Genomic DNA, 16646 nt, shown 5'->3' on the forward strand with positions numbered 1-16646 from the left:
GTGTTTTTGACTTATGTGTTACGGAGGAACTTTTACCCTTAGTGAGGTGGTTTTGGACTTTCAGCAGTTTTTGACTGCTAATGTGGGACACAGATGCCGAGTGGACTGGTTATACTGGGACAAGGAGGCTGAGTGGACTGGTTATACTGGGATTGTGACGAGGCTGAGTGAACTGTTACTTTAGGCTATGCCTTGACCAAGAGAAGTTGAACTTGTCTGGAGCAGATTGAAGAGGACTTCATGGTACTCAAGACTCAGACTGACGTTCAAACAAGTGGGCACAACAACAAAGTCTGTCAGTATTGTAAGCAAGCAAATAACGACAAGTAAATAACAACAACAAAGGCCAGCTGTGGAGTTTATACTGATTATACAGTTATTGTTTTGTCTACTTTGGTGATATTTTATCTGCTGTTAATCCCCTAAGAAGTGTCAAGTTATTGAATTCGTGTGGCTTAACACTGCTTGTTGTGTCACCCACCATGGTAAGATCTTTTTAATTATTGTAGGTTAGTGTAATTGTAATTGAGTTTTGTCTCTTGTATATTTATAATTAATAGTACTGGCTGCAAAGGACCTCCTACAGAACCTATTTTCCTATGTATTGTTGACTAGTGTCAACAGTTAATTTATTTTGTAGCCTCAAGGTGTTATTTATTAGTAGTATTATATATTACTTATCAAAGTACTTATTTACACAAGTATTTTTACATTTACTCGAGTAAAATTTGTGACAGTACTTTTGTTTGAGTATGATGTTATAGTTCTGTTGGGACCGTACGTATGTTCCCTGGGTCCTATGTTTCCTCATAATATAGGGACCGGGGAACATAGGACCCTTTTCCGATAAAGGGTCCTATGTTCCCTGGGTGCAGAACATGGGGGGAACATAGGACCCTTTTCCGGAAAAGGGTCCTATGTTCCCCGCTTTTCCGAAAAAGGGTCCTATGTTCCCTGGGTCTGATGTTCCCCCTGAAACGCGAAAGAAAAAGGTATTTACCTCATGTGATCGCGTGATTCAATGCCCAAAGGCGCAGACAATGCTCCCCAAGAGTCACAAATATTTAGAAAGGGCTCATTTTCTCCACTATAATTGTCGAATTCCACAACAAATAGCCTATGCAGGGCTTCCCTGATTTAATTCAGCATTTTCCCACATAGTTTAATGTTGCATTTAAGATATAGCCCATGTGACGCGCATATCCAAATACTTATAAAGTAGGTTATTCTAGGTTGTAATTGGCTATCAGTTTTATGTGAATGAATGGAGAAGCTTGACGCCCTAAATCACTTTTCTATAATACATCAATGATATTTCAATGGAATAAATTACTTATTGACTTATTCATACTTCAAAAACAGCATCAATAAGTGATAAGTGTTCAGGTACTTTTGGGCAGTCATGACGCCAAGAAGAGGACATTATTAGACCTGGAGTCGCTGTCGCCGGTAAGCCGTTCTTGTGGCTCGCAGCACTATGAGCCTCCGCCGTATTTGACAGGAATACATTCCCATCTGTGTCTGTGACCGTGACCCCCGTTCAACCCACAACCGGCAGGATTTGCCTTTAGTTTCTGCTGCTGGTTGAAATCTGTACTCACACAGCATACTGAATGATTTATTTTGCACGCACAAAACTATTTTTAGTTGCAAATGCGAGTAAAATGCTCGCACCATAGAGCTCTGTAGTGGAAAATTTGATCTTTGATCTTATCCCACAGTAGTGGTACCTGAGGTACCGTAGTACTACAGCCTTCTCCAACATTATGGTATCATATGTACCATCGTGTTTTAGTACCTTGGTCAGTGCAACACTACTATGTAGTAATCATCATATCATTCCAGCAGACAACGTGAAAGCACAGACACGGCTCGTGGATCGGAAATTTCCGATCCGTGATTTATGTTGGTATCGGAACACGATATCGAGACTGAATCGGATCGGCCCCATCCCTAGTGTACAGTTACCACAACTGTACCTAAGTACAATGCTGGTGTACATTCTGCCACAGCACATGGGGATCCTGTAAGAGAGAGGAAAAGTACAGCTGAGGATCAATTTGAAACTTAGATCACATTTGGGGTCTGTGTAATACAGTGGGTAAAAAGATAATTATGATCTGACTCAGAGTCAGACTGCTTGTGAGCCAGCATGTCTTTTGCGCACTGTGGCGGTCATGCTGAGAAAATGACTTCATGCATTACTGTTGGCAAAATATGGGATGAGTGGTTGGTTGGAAAACAATGAAACTTTCCACTGCAGTTTAGATTGTTGTGGTTGCATGATCCGGTGATTAGATTGCCCAACATCATAATCTGTCATTACTTTACGTAGTACAGGATAATGATGGTTTTATGGATGACAGCAGTCCACATGGTGGAAAGTACTTTTACTCAAGTACTGTACTAAAATTCAATTTTGACATACTTGACATTTACTTGAGTATTTTCATTTTGTGCTGCTTTATACTTCCACTCCAGTTCATTTCAGACAAACATTGACTTTCTTACTCTACTTTTCTAATGTAATAATACATACAGCCTAGAAAAAAGACATAGTTATAAATGAAACTACTCAATAGAATATATGTAAACTACTACTACTACTTGATGTGATCTAATGATGATGATGAATGATTATCTAATATCATATTTCACAGGAACTGATCATCAGAGTGCTTTTACTTCTACTTTCTATTAATCTACCCAGTAGTAGTAAGAAGTATCTAAAAGTGGACAAACCTACAACATTAAAATGCTCTTACATGTATCCGTTCTTGATGAAAACAGAAAGGCAACAAAGCTCATCTGGAAAACCACTTTATCAACAAAAAAAAAGCTTAATCAAATAAAGAGGAAACTATGAAAACAAACATCACTCACATCATATTTCTCTTCAACTCCAATCACATTTATTGCAAATACACCACATTTCCTTTGTATGTCATCATGTTTGTTTAAATGTTGATAGTATAACAGCTTTAGGTTGTATGTCAGCCATCGGTGCCCTGTGTCTGCCAGTCCAAGGTGAGAGAGCTGCCTGAGCTGCTGTCATCACAACAGTCCTCGGCGTCAGAGAAGGAGGACATGTAGTGGAGGCCCGTCACTCTGTGGTAGCCTCCCTGGAGCATCTGTGGGTAGGCGGTGAGCTCCATGGCCCTGCGGCCCGTCCTGCTCGCCCTCACAGTCCACATGTCAACCAGCTGGGAACACATGGCACAGCCCATGATGTGTGTGTGTGTGTGTGTGTGTGTGTGTGTGTGTGTGTGTGCAAACAGATCAGGAGATACAGGTGTGAAGGCGTCAGTATACACACTCATCCACACTAATTCACCAGCTTCACTAATATGTTTTGCATTTTTACACAATTTATAACATATTTACATGTACTGAGAACTTAAATTTTTACCCACATCTAACAGTCCAGTGGATTTTCAAGGTATTGTACAATATACTAAATAATATGCATGCAAAATTACTGCAATTATTATAAATTATATACGCATATATTTTCCATAAATGCCAGCTAAATAGAAAAACAAGACGAGATGTTTGATCATTATAATTTGCAAACATTCAGGTATGTGGCAATGAATTGGCATGTGTAGCGAAATACATGCAGGCTGTTTCGCTGGAATGTGTGTATCTGTGTTCTCTCCTGTAAAAAGGCTTGCAATGGAAAAAAAAAACACAAGCAGGGAAAGGGAGGCACGGCACAAAGTACCACAAAACAATTAGTGGAGCTACTGATCCAGTTCCCTCCTGTTTTCAGCACCCGAAAAAAACACAAGTCTCACATCCAGCCCTGCCTGCAGGGCCCGACAAGAGTTACCATGAGTTAAAGGGTCACAGAGTCATTATTCTCAAGGTGTTCTTCGTCTCTAAGAGCTGCCAGACACGGCATGTAAATATTTACAGCGGTTGCCTTTGCAGAAAAAAACACAGAGAGAGGGTTCCCAGAGAGAGGAGCTGAATCACTGTGCTACAGTCTGTCCAGCGAGGCTTCTCTTAGGATATCTTTGTGGTGACTTGCTCCTCTGACGGTGCTGCAGCACTTTGATTTTTACTATAGTTGGGCACAGGATCACCACAGAGCCTGCTCATACTGGAGCTCTGATAAATGAAATGCTCCCTGTGTCATGTTTGTTATCCTTACTTCAGCTTGCCGAAGCATGGCTGTCACATAAGATCTCATGTATCCCTGTGGAAAGAAATGGAGGGAGGATAGTTAGTAGCAGATTAAAGGTGAACACCATCTAAATTAAGAATTCCAATATGTTAGGCCTGTGGCAGAGGAATGTTCAATCAATATTTGGAAACATAAGATACTCTCTCTCAAAGCCTGAAACCAGAGAAGTCTCAAACTGTTGATGTCATAGGGTATAAAGTATGGAGCTGCTCCAGTGGATGGAAGCCTGATTTTGTGAATCCACAGAATGTATGGAGCAGCTCCAGACTTTATACTGTACCCTATGACATCACAAAATGAGTTTTAGCACTCTAGTTTTAGATTTGGGAGAGAGTTATTCATGTTTACGAATATATTTGGACTGTCTTTGACCATAAGAACAACATGTGCCGTTCCTTTTTGACACTCCAGTGTCAATTTTCAAGACAAGTTAAATGGTCCCAAGTTCATTATGAGACAAATGTATACAGTGTGCACATAAGGCATAAAAAACATCTAAAAACATGCTAATGAGAGCCAGGCTGAAAAATTGGGTTATTAGTTTAAGGGCTGCTCTCAGGTCCTTGAGGCAGAATGTTTCAACTGCTTAAAGCACGACAACTAAAAGCTGCCTCACACAAAAAAAAATGTGTTCTGTAATTTGAAACTGAAAGCTTTACGTAAAGATCATTCATTGCAAAACATGTCGAAACATGTCGAACAGGCTGGTGCAAGACCATGAGGAAGAGTTTCAAAGACAAGAAAAAATATTTTTAAATTAGTGCAAAAACTGATAGATGGAAGAGGAAGGGCTGGGGGCCACAGAGCACAGAATTTGGTGCTACACCCCTGCTAGTCAGCACTGATTTAAGACTCTTGTAGCAAACATCTGGAGTGCTGTGAGCACAGTTGAAGAGGGGTAACCAGTGCATACTCTTAGATAAAATGGGGTAACAACTCAAGTGTTCATAATCTGGAGTATTAAAAATGTATATACAACCTTAGCCGAATCCAGTTTGTTCTGACAGCTGTAGCAACAGACACAGATCATTTCCACAAGAGTTATTTTTGCAAATAACATTACACCGATGATTCCGTGAGATGAACAGCTGTTTATACTTTGTACTTCATACAGTTAGTCAGCAGATTCAGAGCCGTCACAGAGCTACAGGAGGATCTATGCAGCTCATTTTTTCCCTGACACAGATATTTCCATGCATAATTGGTAATTATTCCACTTCATTAATGCAGATCCCAACCTGCCCTCCTAAATCTATAGTCTGACCTTCAGCATGCAAAGCTGGCTGGTGCACAGAGAGTGAATTAGCAACAGTATGAAAAAAATGGCATTAATGATGAGGATGGAAAGGACAAGTGGTCTGCTGCTACTCGCCACACCCATCCCATCCCAGTGAATGGACACAGAAGGGGCAACCCTCTGGAAGCCTGCCTCCCTTGCTGTCCTGGATTCTCGCTGTATTGTGATCTGCTGATTTAATATCCAATGGCCTGTGCAACTACTGCTATGGGATGTTTAATTATTCATCGGTAAATCCGGTGTGTCATGAAATATATCCCAGTAAGTATCCCAGCATTGATGACATGCACGCAGTGCAGGAAACATGCCAGTATTTTAGGCAATGTGATGTGGACCGATGCTGCAGCTGCATTCATGTCCTCTAAGCCAGTTTTTGTGTTGTTTTTTTGTCTCTTACCTGAACAGCCTGTCAATTCTCCCGTCCTCAAGAACGCTCAGTGTGTGCATCATATCCTCGCATCAGCCCGGTGTGTTTTGCTCTTGGTCTGCCTCTGTCTGGGCTGGATACAGCTCAGCATACGTATGGGACTTGAGATGACATCACAGCTGCTCACTTGAGAGTTGCCCCCTCTTTCTCAAATCGAAACAGGTAAGCCCTCTCACTCTGTGTCTCACATGTACCCATATTTTCTCTCTGAGTTACGTAAACAATAGAACAAAACAACCAGTTTATTTGCCTCATCCTTAAAAAATACCTATTTATCAAAGCTTTTCTCTAGATGAGTAGTGATGAAGCTGAAATGGACATAATCCCAGACAGTGTGTCCTAGGAAGAGATGACTCATTTTAATATGCGTGTGTTAATTTATCTGGACATATTTAATTATGTATCTAATCTAAAGAGGTGGCATTACACTCATCAACAGGAATCACAAGAGACAGATTTGTAAAGACTGGTCACATCTTTACAGCTGAGGACAAGATGTCCTGTCTTTTCTTACAATGCAGTCAGAAGTGTCTTTGAGAAAGGCCCTTCTTGTAACGGTATATTCTCATGTCGTTTTAAGGAATAGTTTGACATTTAGAGAGCTTAACTTATTCACCCTTTTAAAGAGAGTTAGATAAAAAGATTGATACCACTCTCATGTCTGCATGCTTAATATGGAGCTGGAGTCAGCAGCCTGCTAGCTTAGCTTAGCATAAAGACTGGAAACAAGGGGAAACAGCTAGCCTAGCTCTGTCTGAGTAAGTAAGGTCTGTCAGTTTTTGTACAGGTTTAAAGGTCCAGTGTTTAGGATTTAGGGGTATATATTGGCAAAAATGAAACAGAATAAACACTGGCTCTAGATGGGACCTTTTGCGCTTTTTTCGTCAGCCACCATAGTTGGCAGCCCCCCAGAAAACACTTTTTTTTTTTTTTTTTTACCTAAAACTGCTTCATTCTGTGTTTTTAAAGGCTTAAATCACCAGGTCCATTTCTTTTGGAGAGGGAAGAAACCTCTGCAGATAATTTAGCTCCACGTAAAAACTTCCTTAATGTCTGGATCTTATCATAGATAATAGGTGAGCACACATTAGCATTTGCTGGACACGGGCCAAACAGCGCAGGAAAAACACTGATTTATAATGTGAAACCTTTTTCATTCTGTGCTTTTACAGGTTTAAATCACTGGTTGTGTTTTGTTTTCAAAGAGGAGGACACCTCTGGATAATTTGGCTCTTGATAAAAACATCTGGATTAGAAAAAAGGTGAGCTCACATTCATTTATCAAAAAAAAGGTGAGCATACATTCTTTTTTCAAAAAAAAAATAAAAGGTGAGTACACATGAGCAGGTTCTGGGCTAGCGGCCAGTCTGCAACAAGCCAAATTGTGTGCAGAGAAATATTGATTTGTAACATTAATCTGCTCTATTCGCTGTTTTTACTGCGTTTAAATCACTTGGTTTTTTTTGTTTGTTTGTTTGTTTTTTGGTTTTTTGTTTTTTTTTGGAGATGAAACTCTGCAAATAGTTCGGCTCCTGCCAAAATCCTCTTGAACGATGAACACAAGGGATTCTAATTGTGAGAAATTTCAGCTGGTTGCAATCTGCAGTCCTCACTGCTAGATGCCACTAAATCCCCCTAAATCTTACACACTGGACTGGATTAGTGAACTTCAGAGATGCCGGTAGGCAAATTGTTATACCTTTAAACACCATCGTGCTAGCTGTTTCCCTATGTTTCCGGTCTTTACGCTATGCTAACTGTCTCCTGGCTATAGCTTCATATTTAACCCACAAATATGACAGTAGTTTCAATCATCTCATCTAAATCTCAACAAGAAAGTAATTAAGCAACTTCACCCTAAGGTAAAAACTATTCTTTGAAACTCCATGGCTCTGGGTTGTAATGCAGGCTTTCTGGTATAACAGTTAAGTCTCTAAGCTGAGATAACCCTGATGACATCACCAGGGTATTTCTTCTCAGGCTTGACAAAGCACCTTCAACAAACAGATCCGTTTTTTCACTTAAAAAAACAACTCGATGTGGTTTAAAATATTTATCCAGAAACAATAGTTCCAGTTTTCTTCCATTTTCAGTGCTGGCTGTTTTTTATATATAAATATAACAGCAAAGAAACCACAAATCAAATCAAAGACCAGGCAGTTTTAATCATTTAACCAGACATGAATAATTACATCAGTTATACAGACATTAAGACATCCCATTGAATTGAGCTCAACCACTTAAGTGCCATGTTATCAGGCATCACCATTATCATGACCACAACAGCCACACTGTAAAATGAGGGGAAAACATAAGTCAGTGAAATCCTGTTGTGCCGTCTCCAGGGTGTCATGATATTACTGATGAACTCCATCCAACCACAGGAATGCTTGTATTTACCAGTGAAATGGAAATCTCACACGCATGGCTACGTGCTGTAACAAAGGCAAACAAACTCACAGGTGGGGATAATTGAGTAATTACCACGTGGCACTTCTTAACACTGCAATATAATAAGATGCAGTGCCTCAATCTTTTACTGTTGGCTGCTCAAACTGCTCTGTTTGATAGCTGCCCAGTGTCTCTCTGATGATAAGATTGCACAAAGATTTGCCTTTTTTTTTTTTTTTTAAATTGCACATACTCCCCCAATAAGTATCTCAACATAGCACACACACACATCCCCCTAGTTTTGATATCACCTCTTGCACATACAGACTGAACATGTGTAAAAAGAAAAGTACTACAAAACTGTTTTGACAAATGGGCAGATCAGTGTCCTCTGCTATTAAAAATGCTAAATTGCTCTTTGGGCACGTCAACAAACTAAACAGAGACATGGATCGCTTTAGGCCATGGTCTGGAATAAAGTTCATAGACAAAGGTGATGTTTGACATGTTATGGCAGGAATAATTCAACTGAAATTAAAAACATTAATGATTGCTGATTTCTGTTAAGTATTTCTTTCAGGCCCCATTCAGGCAGGTATGATGACGCTGAGCCGTAACCACTGATATAGGTTCTGTTACCACCATGTATTCAATGTCCTCATCTGAGAGCATTGGGCAACTGTAAGATGGTTTGTTTACTTGCTGGGTTAATGTTATAGGCTACATAAAATAATGGATGTAGCCAACATGATGTCACCCATTGGTTTGTGGACTCCTGCTTTAAAGCCTTGAGTTTGGCATTTCGGCAGTCACCGTCTCGGTTTTTTGGAGCCAGAGGGTGACCATATTTGGACGGGAGGGTGCAGCTGTCGAGTAGGCTAAGTCTTATGGACAGCCTGTCACTCAAAGCAGCCCCGCCCTTCATTATGCATAACTTGAAGCCTTAATAAATGTAACAGGGTGAGTTGTATAAAAATCCATCCCCGTTTTCACCTCTGTAGCCAGCCTCAAGTGGTCATTCAAGGAACTGCAGCTTTTGCTAATGTTAGCCATGACAGTGACAATAGCTAGGCTGTATCACGACTGTTAGCTTCAAATGTAAGATGGCTATAATTGATGTCTTTTTGATAACAGTGCATCAAATGACAACTTGAAAGTGGTTGCGATGATTATCAGCTTTCCAGAGGTTATTAGTGAGTTTCAGCTTATTGGTTTGCTGCCCTGCCCACAACTTCACTAAAAACCCACTGCAGATGGGCACAGTTAGCAACTAGCTGTTAAACAAAGTGGGGCATTTAGCAGCTAAAGAGCCAGATATTTCCCTTGGGAGTTGGTAGGGACCAAAAAACAGAGCACGGGGCTTATATTTATCACCAAAGTCTGTAAATACTGACACCACCAACCCAAAGTATTTGTATTTTATGACCTGGGAATGAGACTCAACAATAAACTTTCTTTCACCTGAATTGCAAACTAAGCCTTTAAACAGAAAATTGGGTGATTGTTAATGGTATAAGGTACACCTGCTTTTCCTGCTATGGCAAGTCAAAATATCTGTGGTGAGTCTTTTAAGTCATCTTGGGTATTCTGAGTAACCATCTTCATGTCTTGTTGGACAGATACCTCAGGAAATGTTAAAGCTGCTCATCTGATAGTTAAAGTTCTAAATATCTGTTGAGCTTTTTGAAATTGTTGGATCTTTGTTAGATTGTATCACAAGTCTGTCTTGTTTTTCCTGAATTCTCTAAGTTTTTCTAGTTTTAGCTAACTAAGAAAACTAACTTTGAATCTAAGTGATGCATCGTTTTGAGGCCAAGCTTTGTTTTATGTAAGTTAACAACTTATTTTACATTTTTAAAGGAATAGTCTGAAATAAAGTTCAATGAGAAAATCATCATCAGTCTTCTCGTCTGACTCTCGGCCAGAAAGCCCGAAATGACAGACTATACCTTGAAAGACCCCCTCCACTGAATATCAAGTTTTTAATCTTGTTAATCTGTCCATATGGTGTTTTTTTATGTGCTACAAGACATATATCATGAGCGAAATAAGCAGTCAGTGCCATGGTTGAGCATTTTCACCTTGGAACTGCAGTGTACCAATGACAGTTTGTTTCATCACAAACCTTAGAGACCAATCCCATAATGTACAGCGAAAGGCAGGAGTTCAACTCGTCAGGGCAGTTGGGAAAAAGTTTACAACATTAGCAACACATTATTAGCCGATAACATGGTCAAGCTAAAGGCTCACATTATCTAATACAGTTTACAAGCAGAGGTTTGTTTGTTTGATGAACAGAATCGAAGGTGGACGGATGCGCTGCTGCAGGTGAGCGTCTGGGGAGCGGGCTAATTTGCATATTTATCAATCCACGCATACTAAGTCAGGTAAAGATGTATAGTTATATGATCACCATTTCAAGGTATAAAAGGATTTTAAATATGAGATTTTGATGAACAGAGATGAGTTTTTAGGGGTTAAATCAGTGCCGGGAGAGAAACTTTAACATTTTTTAATCAATGGGCACTCTGAATACCCTTCTTAGTTCATGCACATTTATACGTCACTCCCCCTCCCCACACTGTATCTTGTGTCATGTATTTGAATTTCATTTTTTGAGATCACGGTCACCTCTTTTGACTGATCTTACAGTGAAATACAGCTGGGAGATTTAATAGTACACCGCTAACGAGACCTTTCCAAAGCCAAGGTAGATAGAAAGTTTACGGTCACCCTTTAACACCCACACAGCTGTTACACATCCTGGCTGATGACACCTCTGCTCAGGTTACAGTTGAGCAGAGCGATGCAGGGAATTTCAAGGTCAACAAACGCCATGAACTTAACTTCAAATGCTTAATGTCTGTATATGCTCACACAGTCATATTCAGGCAAAAATATGTAAAAACACCTGTGCACGTGCATTGTGGGTGTGAAGGGGCTTGAAGGCACTGTATTTCAAGGTAGGATGACTGTGCTGCATCATATATTATAACACTACTATATTCTTTACATTTCAGCTCATAATTAGCTTTTATCTTTACCAGATCTCATAGTTTGAGTGCTGCTACAAAAAAGGTGTCCAAAAAAAAGGAACAACAAAAGGTTTGAACTAATGTATCTCTATGTGAATACTGCGCCGCAGCTAAAGATTAAAATCAGTATTCATTCTTCTTTTCAGTCATTTGGCATTAAAAGTTACAGTCAAACAGGCTTCAAGATGCTGGGCTGCCACTCATTTGTATTTACTGATACGTCTTGTGGCCATTTAGACTGGTAAATAGCAGTATTTATCCGAGTGGATCTCCAACTTATGGATGTTTTTCTGCAAAAGACTAATAATTATAATTACTACTTTAAAGATTGATGATAATGGAAAAGATTTTAAAACAACTTACTGGTGAATTGGTGCTTTATGTAACAGGACATGTAACAGGATTTTACCATAAAACTGTAAATGTAAATCGACTGTAACTTCAGAATTTTTTTTATTTAATACTATCTTGCCATTTTTAATATAGTTTAAATAATTGTACTATTAAAAATTATTATTCAACTTAAAGGCACTGTATGCAACATTCAGAGTATTAATATAGCAGCAAACTGCTATTTGCTATGTAAAGATATAGTGGAGTAATGGCATCCTGAGCAGAGAATGCAGTCACGCTTCCTGTGTGTGTGTTGTTATCTGAGGTTCTCTGTTGTTGTGGTAGCTGTGCTGGCAGCCTGTGCATTTCAGTGCATGTGAGACCCTGTGAATATAACCCACTGACTAGCTTATCGTCTCCACTGCAATGTGCTCATACAACAGTTACCGCTGATAATGCGTTCTCATTGTTAGCACCTTTAGCTTCTAGCCGCCTGCTCAACCACCTCCATGTTGAAAGCTGTGTGCAGACAAGCCCGGCTCGGACTCTCAATCATAGATACGCTCTGAATGTCGCATACAGCTTCTTTAACAGAAAAAAATAATAATTTATTTTTTCTAGTCTGGGCCTTCAAAATTAGTATTTATTATTAACATTAATAAATAACAGAAAAGCTGTTACACTCAACAGTCTTGTTATGCAATGCTAGCCGTCATCTGCTTTAAATGTGGTGGCAAACTTTGTCTTTGCAGATCTGTAGCCTACATTAAAAGTGTTTTATCTTGCTGAGCTTTAACTGACTCACTGACTCATTTCTTACAGATGTAATCCTGGCACCTTAATCTTGCATTGACTAATGCTGTAACGGAAAAAAATCTACACAATATGCAATGTTACTTTGAATATTTCAGATTAAAACTTAGTAACAGCCATCAAAAATGAGCAACTGTGCATATTGGCTGCTCTTTAGGAATTGTTTTAAAATGTTGTTACATTGCAGAAAACACCCTTGTTTACCAGTCTGATCTCTGATCAGAAGATATTAAAAGACGAGAAAACCTCAAGATCTGAATCATTTTTTCTCGAAACAAAGCGTTGCGGTTAGGGGAACATTTTGATCAATGGCTTCCTGTGTGGGTTGAGCAGATTATAATTTGAGTAAACAAGCGTCTCAATCAGTGAAGATCTGTATCTTTGCGTACAAATTTAAAATGCCTCTTCAACAGAAATGAAATTTGCAGATGCACAAATATTTTTTACAAGTAAATAACGCATAGTTTGATATCCCTAACCTTAGGGGGGTACAGCTTCATTTTTCTGATGGCGAAACGTGCACAATTAAGACATTATGACTAAATAAAAAAATCAAATAGTTATCATAAATTACTTTACTGCTGTCTTGGATTTGTGCATGTTGTGCTCATTATTTGTGATGTCAGATTTCTACTTCTCTGCTAAATTATTACATGGTGAAAATACTGCCCTCTCTTTGTTAAAACAGGTACTGCATTATTAGTCGCTTAATGACTAGAACTAACTGTATGACAACTGTTTCAGAGGAATTACAAGCTTACTTTGTATGCTGTCATTAGAGAAGACAGTTGATATTTTGTTCCACAACATTCTCTTTCTTTGGAAAATGTACAGCTATTGCACCAGATATACACCCTTCTACTTACATAACTCCTGCACTCCTGCCATATTTAACTTAAGTTAGTTTGACTTTTCAAAACTTTGCCATGTCTTTATATCTTTATGCCCGTGTGCCTATTTGTAGACAGGAGCGACTCAATATTTCCATCCTTTTAAAGACAGAAAAGATTTTATTTTGCATTTGAGCGAACAAACTCGACACCTCATCCTGTCAGTGAAATGGCCTTACAGGTCCAAATAAAGGAGGAGCAGTAACATGCATTTTGAAGCTTTGCAAACCCACCCTGAAAATGGTCGTTGAGGAACACATGCATGTTCTGTGGTGTGACACAAACCTGCTGTGGTGTTTTCTTTAAAGTTTGTTAATCTGATCATTTCACTGGCTTTAACAAACCAAAGACTTCATTCCTGAGGGCTCAGTTATCCTGTGTGTTTAAGGTTGGAGGTGCAAGAGTATGATTTATGTAATATCTCTCACTTTGATGTCTGAACTTGTTGCTATGTAACTAGTAAACAGGCAAACAGAAAGCTCGTTAACGTCTCTTGGTTGTTGCTTTCAACGAAGAAGAAAAGTGCAGTCCTCAAAGCAAACATCACACCGTAGTTCTGTCCTCCTCAGCAGGCTGGTTCCCGACACCAGCAGCTGTCTGCCACTAAAGCAGTATCTGACACCTAGTCACTACAGCAGCCACTGAAACACCATAGCTACCAAAAACAGCTCCAGAGATGTGACACGACATCTTATTTTTTTTTTTTTGTTTACACCTTAACATTGAGGATCAGAGTTATCCAATAAATAAACTATGTGATATTTAAGTACCGTTTCACCCTCTCGCGTCACGGCTTCAGAATAATACGTTGCTACATTTACAAAGTGCTCACAACGAGGCTTCTTCAACAAGGTGCAAATTCCTCAGCTTCCTGCGAGGGCAGGAGTGGAAAGGGGGGAATCAGAAGACCTGGGGAACATAAAAAACAAGTTGAGAACAAACGGACTCACAATGGGCCCTCAGCTCAAACAGTCCAGATTGGATTTACAGTTGTTTATTTGCTCGATGTGCTGCCTCCATTATTCTTGGCCACGTGTGCAGCTTTCTTACTCTCTGCTGGCCAGAAGGAATTTATGAGCTCATGTGGTTGATGTAAGCAAAGTGGGTGGAAAACGTGCTTGTTCCAAGACCAGTGCCACAATCACCGCTACCAGTAAAATGTCACACATTATCCAACAGTATATTTAAACACGTGATTGTATGCAAGTCTGTGTATATGAAGGGGAGTGTGAGGTCTTATGAGGATTTACAGTTATCTTACAGTGTTTCCCAATAAGTAAACATTCCAACCTCTTTTTATCTCAAAGTGCTCTGGTTTCTGCCTCGATCTTCCTCTCTCCATGAAGGCTGTCAGGGTCAGCTGGGGCCACAGTCTGTCTCACTGCTATCTCAGGGCCTCCGCTATAAATACCCAACAAGTACTGCCACGTCTCCTCTGAGATCTGACCATAGTCTGCGCCTGAGGGGGAGAAACACACATAAAAGGCGGTTTATTGACATGTCTGTTTTTCTCATTACCATCTTTACAACCAGTGCTGAGGTTTACCTTGCTTCAGTTGTATGTGTCCTCCTTTCATAACACCAATTTTACTGTTGTCGATGGGACCGGGTGGCTCTGAGGAAACAAATCATGAAAACATTTTTGTAAAGACAAAGAACTCCAATGCACTACTGTGTTTGTCTAATCACAGGGTTGTACCGTTGTCTTTGCCCTTCACAAAGCTCTCCCACTCTCGGAACCACTGCATGCTGATGCACAGGATCACTGTCGGAGCCTCTTCAGCCTGAAACTCTTTATTCAGCTACAGATGAGAGAAAACTGCTCGTTCAACATCCAACACAGAGACATATCCCTACACAGGTAAACCCTCACAGAATGCACGCTTTTACCTTTATGAAGGTGTCTATTTCCATTTTTCTGCGCTTAGCCAGAGCCTCAATCTCCACCTGGCAGATGGCACACATATACAGGTGGTTCACCGCTGGGCCACCTCCAAAACTGGACACAGAAACACCAACATTTATGTAGTGACAGATTGCTGTAAATGAATGTGAATGTGTGCATCCAAATGCAATTCATTCAGTGAAATTCAAAACGGGCCTTTGCTGCATTGACACTGACTAATTAAGATGCATTTTTTTGTTATTCTTGTTTTTTCTTTTGTGCAAAAACAGCTGCCTGTAGAAGGTGTTGATGAGATCAGTGAGACTGAGCTGAACACACTCTGTAGGGCTGAGGAGAGCTGCACAGTTGGTGATAATTCTCTGTGAGTTTGTCACTACAAATGACTTGTTTAACATTACACGTAGCCATTTGACCCATATAATATAGAGGCATTGATAAGCACAGCTTTCACTTACCAGAACAACGTGAAAACGGTAGTGTGTTGCATATTTACCTGTTGTAAAGGTACTCCCACACATTCTGAGGAACAATCACAACCAGGTCATCTATGTAGTGGTATTTATTAGGAGGGATCCCTGTGCAAAGATAAAACATGTAAAAGTTAAAGGAGATATCTGTTCCCCTTTTCTGGCCTGTGACTGTGGTAGATTTTTCTCCGCCTACACAAAATTCCCCACCCTTATCCCTGTTGACCTCTTGAACAATGATGGCCTGTAACTCACAAAAGTAATAAAGCCATGTTTTTCCAATTAAGACGTATCTACGAGCCAGGTGTCATAAAACTAAAAGGACCATCCAGTTTAACAAGAACAAGAATTATTTGTTTTAAGAGCTGAAATGTCTCGAGGGGCCAGAAACCTCCCCACAGCACCACCCTGCATTTTTTAACAGCTGAATAATATGGCCAGAGAGATGTGTGTGGAGATGGTGGGAACAGGTTTTTGGAAATTCAGGGAGTCAAATGCACTGACTTGCTAGTCAGTCTTCAATCACATAATGCAACTCAACAGCATCTTTTCTTTAAAATCTCAGTAAGGCCGATTTGGTTCCCCTTTAGAGAAGCATGTATATGTTTTCTCAGTGTGACAAGATGTTCATCAGGTTAAGTTTTAAGTGCACACCTCCATGCTGACAAAGAAATGTGTGGTTGCTGATGGGGCCTGGTTCGGCAAAGGTGTTGAACTTGTTCAGCCATTCTCTAGAGATGTAAAACTGCAGCAGGCTGGGCTCCTTCATGTTGGCGAGGGCCACCACCTTCTGCCTCTCTCTCACAGACTCCTCACTACTTTTCCTGCACAAGTCCAGGGGGGAAAAAAACCCAGTCATTAGCAACATTTTGAATTAACAGACTCAGCATAAATGCTT

The 16646-nt window shown here is 40.0% G+C and overlaps 1 protein-coding gene and 1 long non-coding RNA gene across 6 annotated transcripts in view; one reads left to right on the top strand and one right to left on the bottom strand.

Moving 5' to 3' along the window:
• Positions 1-16646, top strand: part of LOC125905646 (uncharacterized) — a 17096-nt gene continuing 450 nt past the window's right edge. The window contains exons 1-5 of one of the 2 annotated variants that reach the window (XR_007451671.1): positions 1-274; positions 5892-6075; positions 7086-7175; positions 15098-15236; positions 15551-15642. This is a non-coding gene — a long non-coding RNA (uncharacterized LOC125905646). Of the gene's footprint in view, positions 275-5334; positions 5748-5891; positions 6076-7085; positions 7176-15097; positions 15237-15550; positions 15643-16646 lie in introns of those variants that run through there. The other variant, XR_007451672.1, reaches the window with a different exon arrangement.
• The window catches only part of usp20 (ubiquitin specific peptidase 20), a 20229-nt gene continuing 11636 nt past the window's right edge, over positions 8054-16646 (bottom strand). For all 4 annotated transcript variants that reach the window (XM_049603765.1, XM_049603766.1, XM_049603764.1 and 1 more), the window contains 7 exons: positions 16403-16572; positions 15775-15856; positions 15266-15374; positions 15075-15177; positions 14922-14990; positions 14666-14834; positions 8054-14284 (listed from right to left, as the gene is read on the bottom strand). In XM_049603765.1, the coding sequence (XP_049459722.1) occupies positions 14677-14834; positions 14922-14990; positions 15075-15177; positions 15266-15374; positions 15775-15856; positions 16403-16572 (691 nt within the window). In that variant the 3' untranslated portion in view covers positions 8054-14284; positions 14666-14676. The remainder of the gene's footprint in view (positions 14285-14665; positions 14835-14921; positions 14991-15074; positions 15178-15265; positions 15375-15774; positions 15857-16402; positions 16573-16646) is intronic.

Source organism: Epinephelus fuscoguttatus, linkage group LG18 (assembly GCF_011397635.1).
Source record: "Epinephelus fuscoguttatus linkage group LG18, E.fuscoguttatus.final_Chr_v1".
Taxonomy (NCBI): Eukaryota; Metazoa; Chordata; class Actinopteri; order Perciformes; family Serranidae; genus Epinephelus; species Epinephelus fuscoguttatus.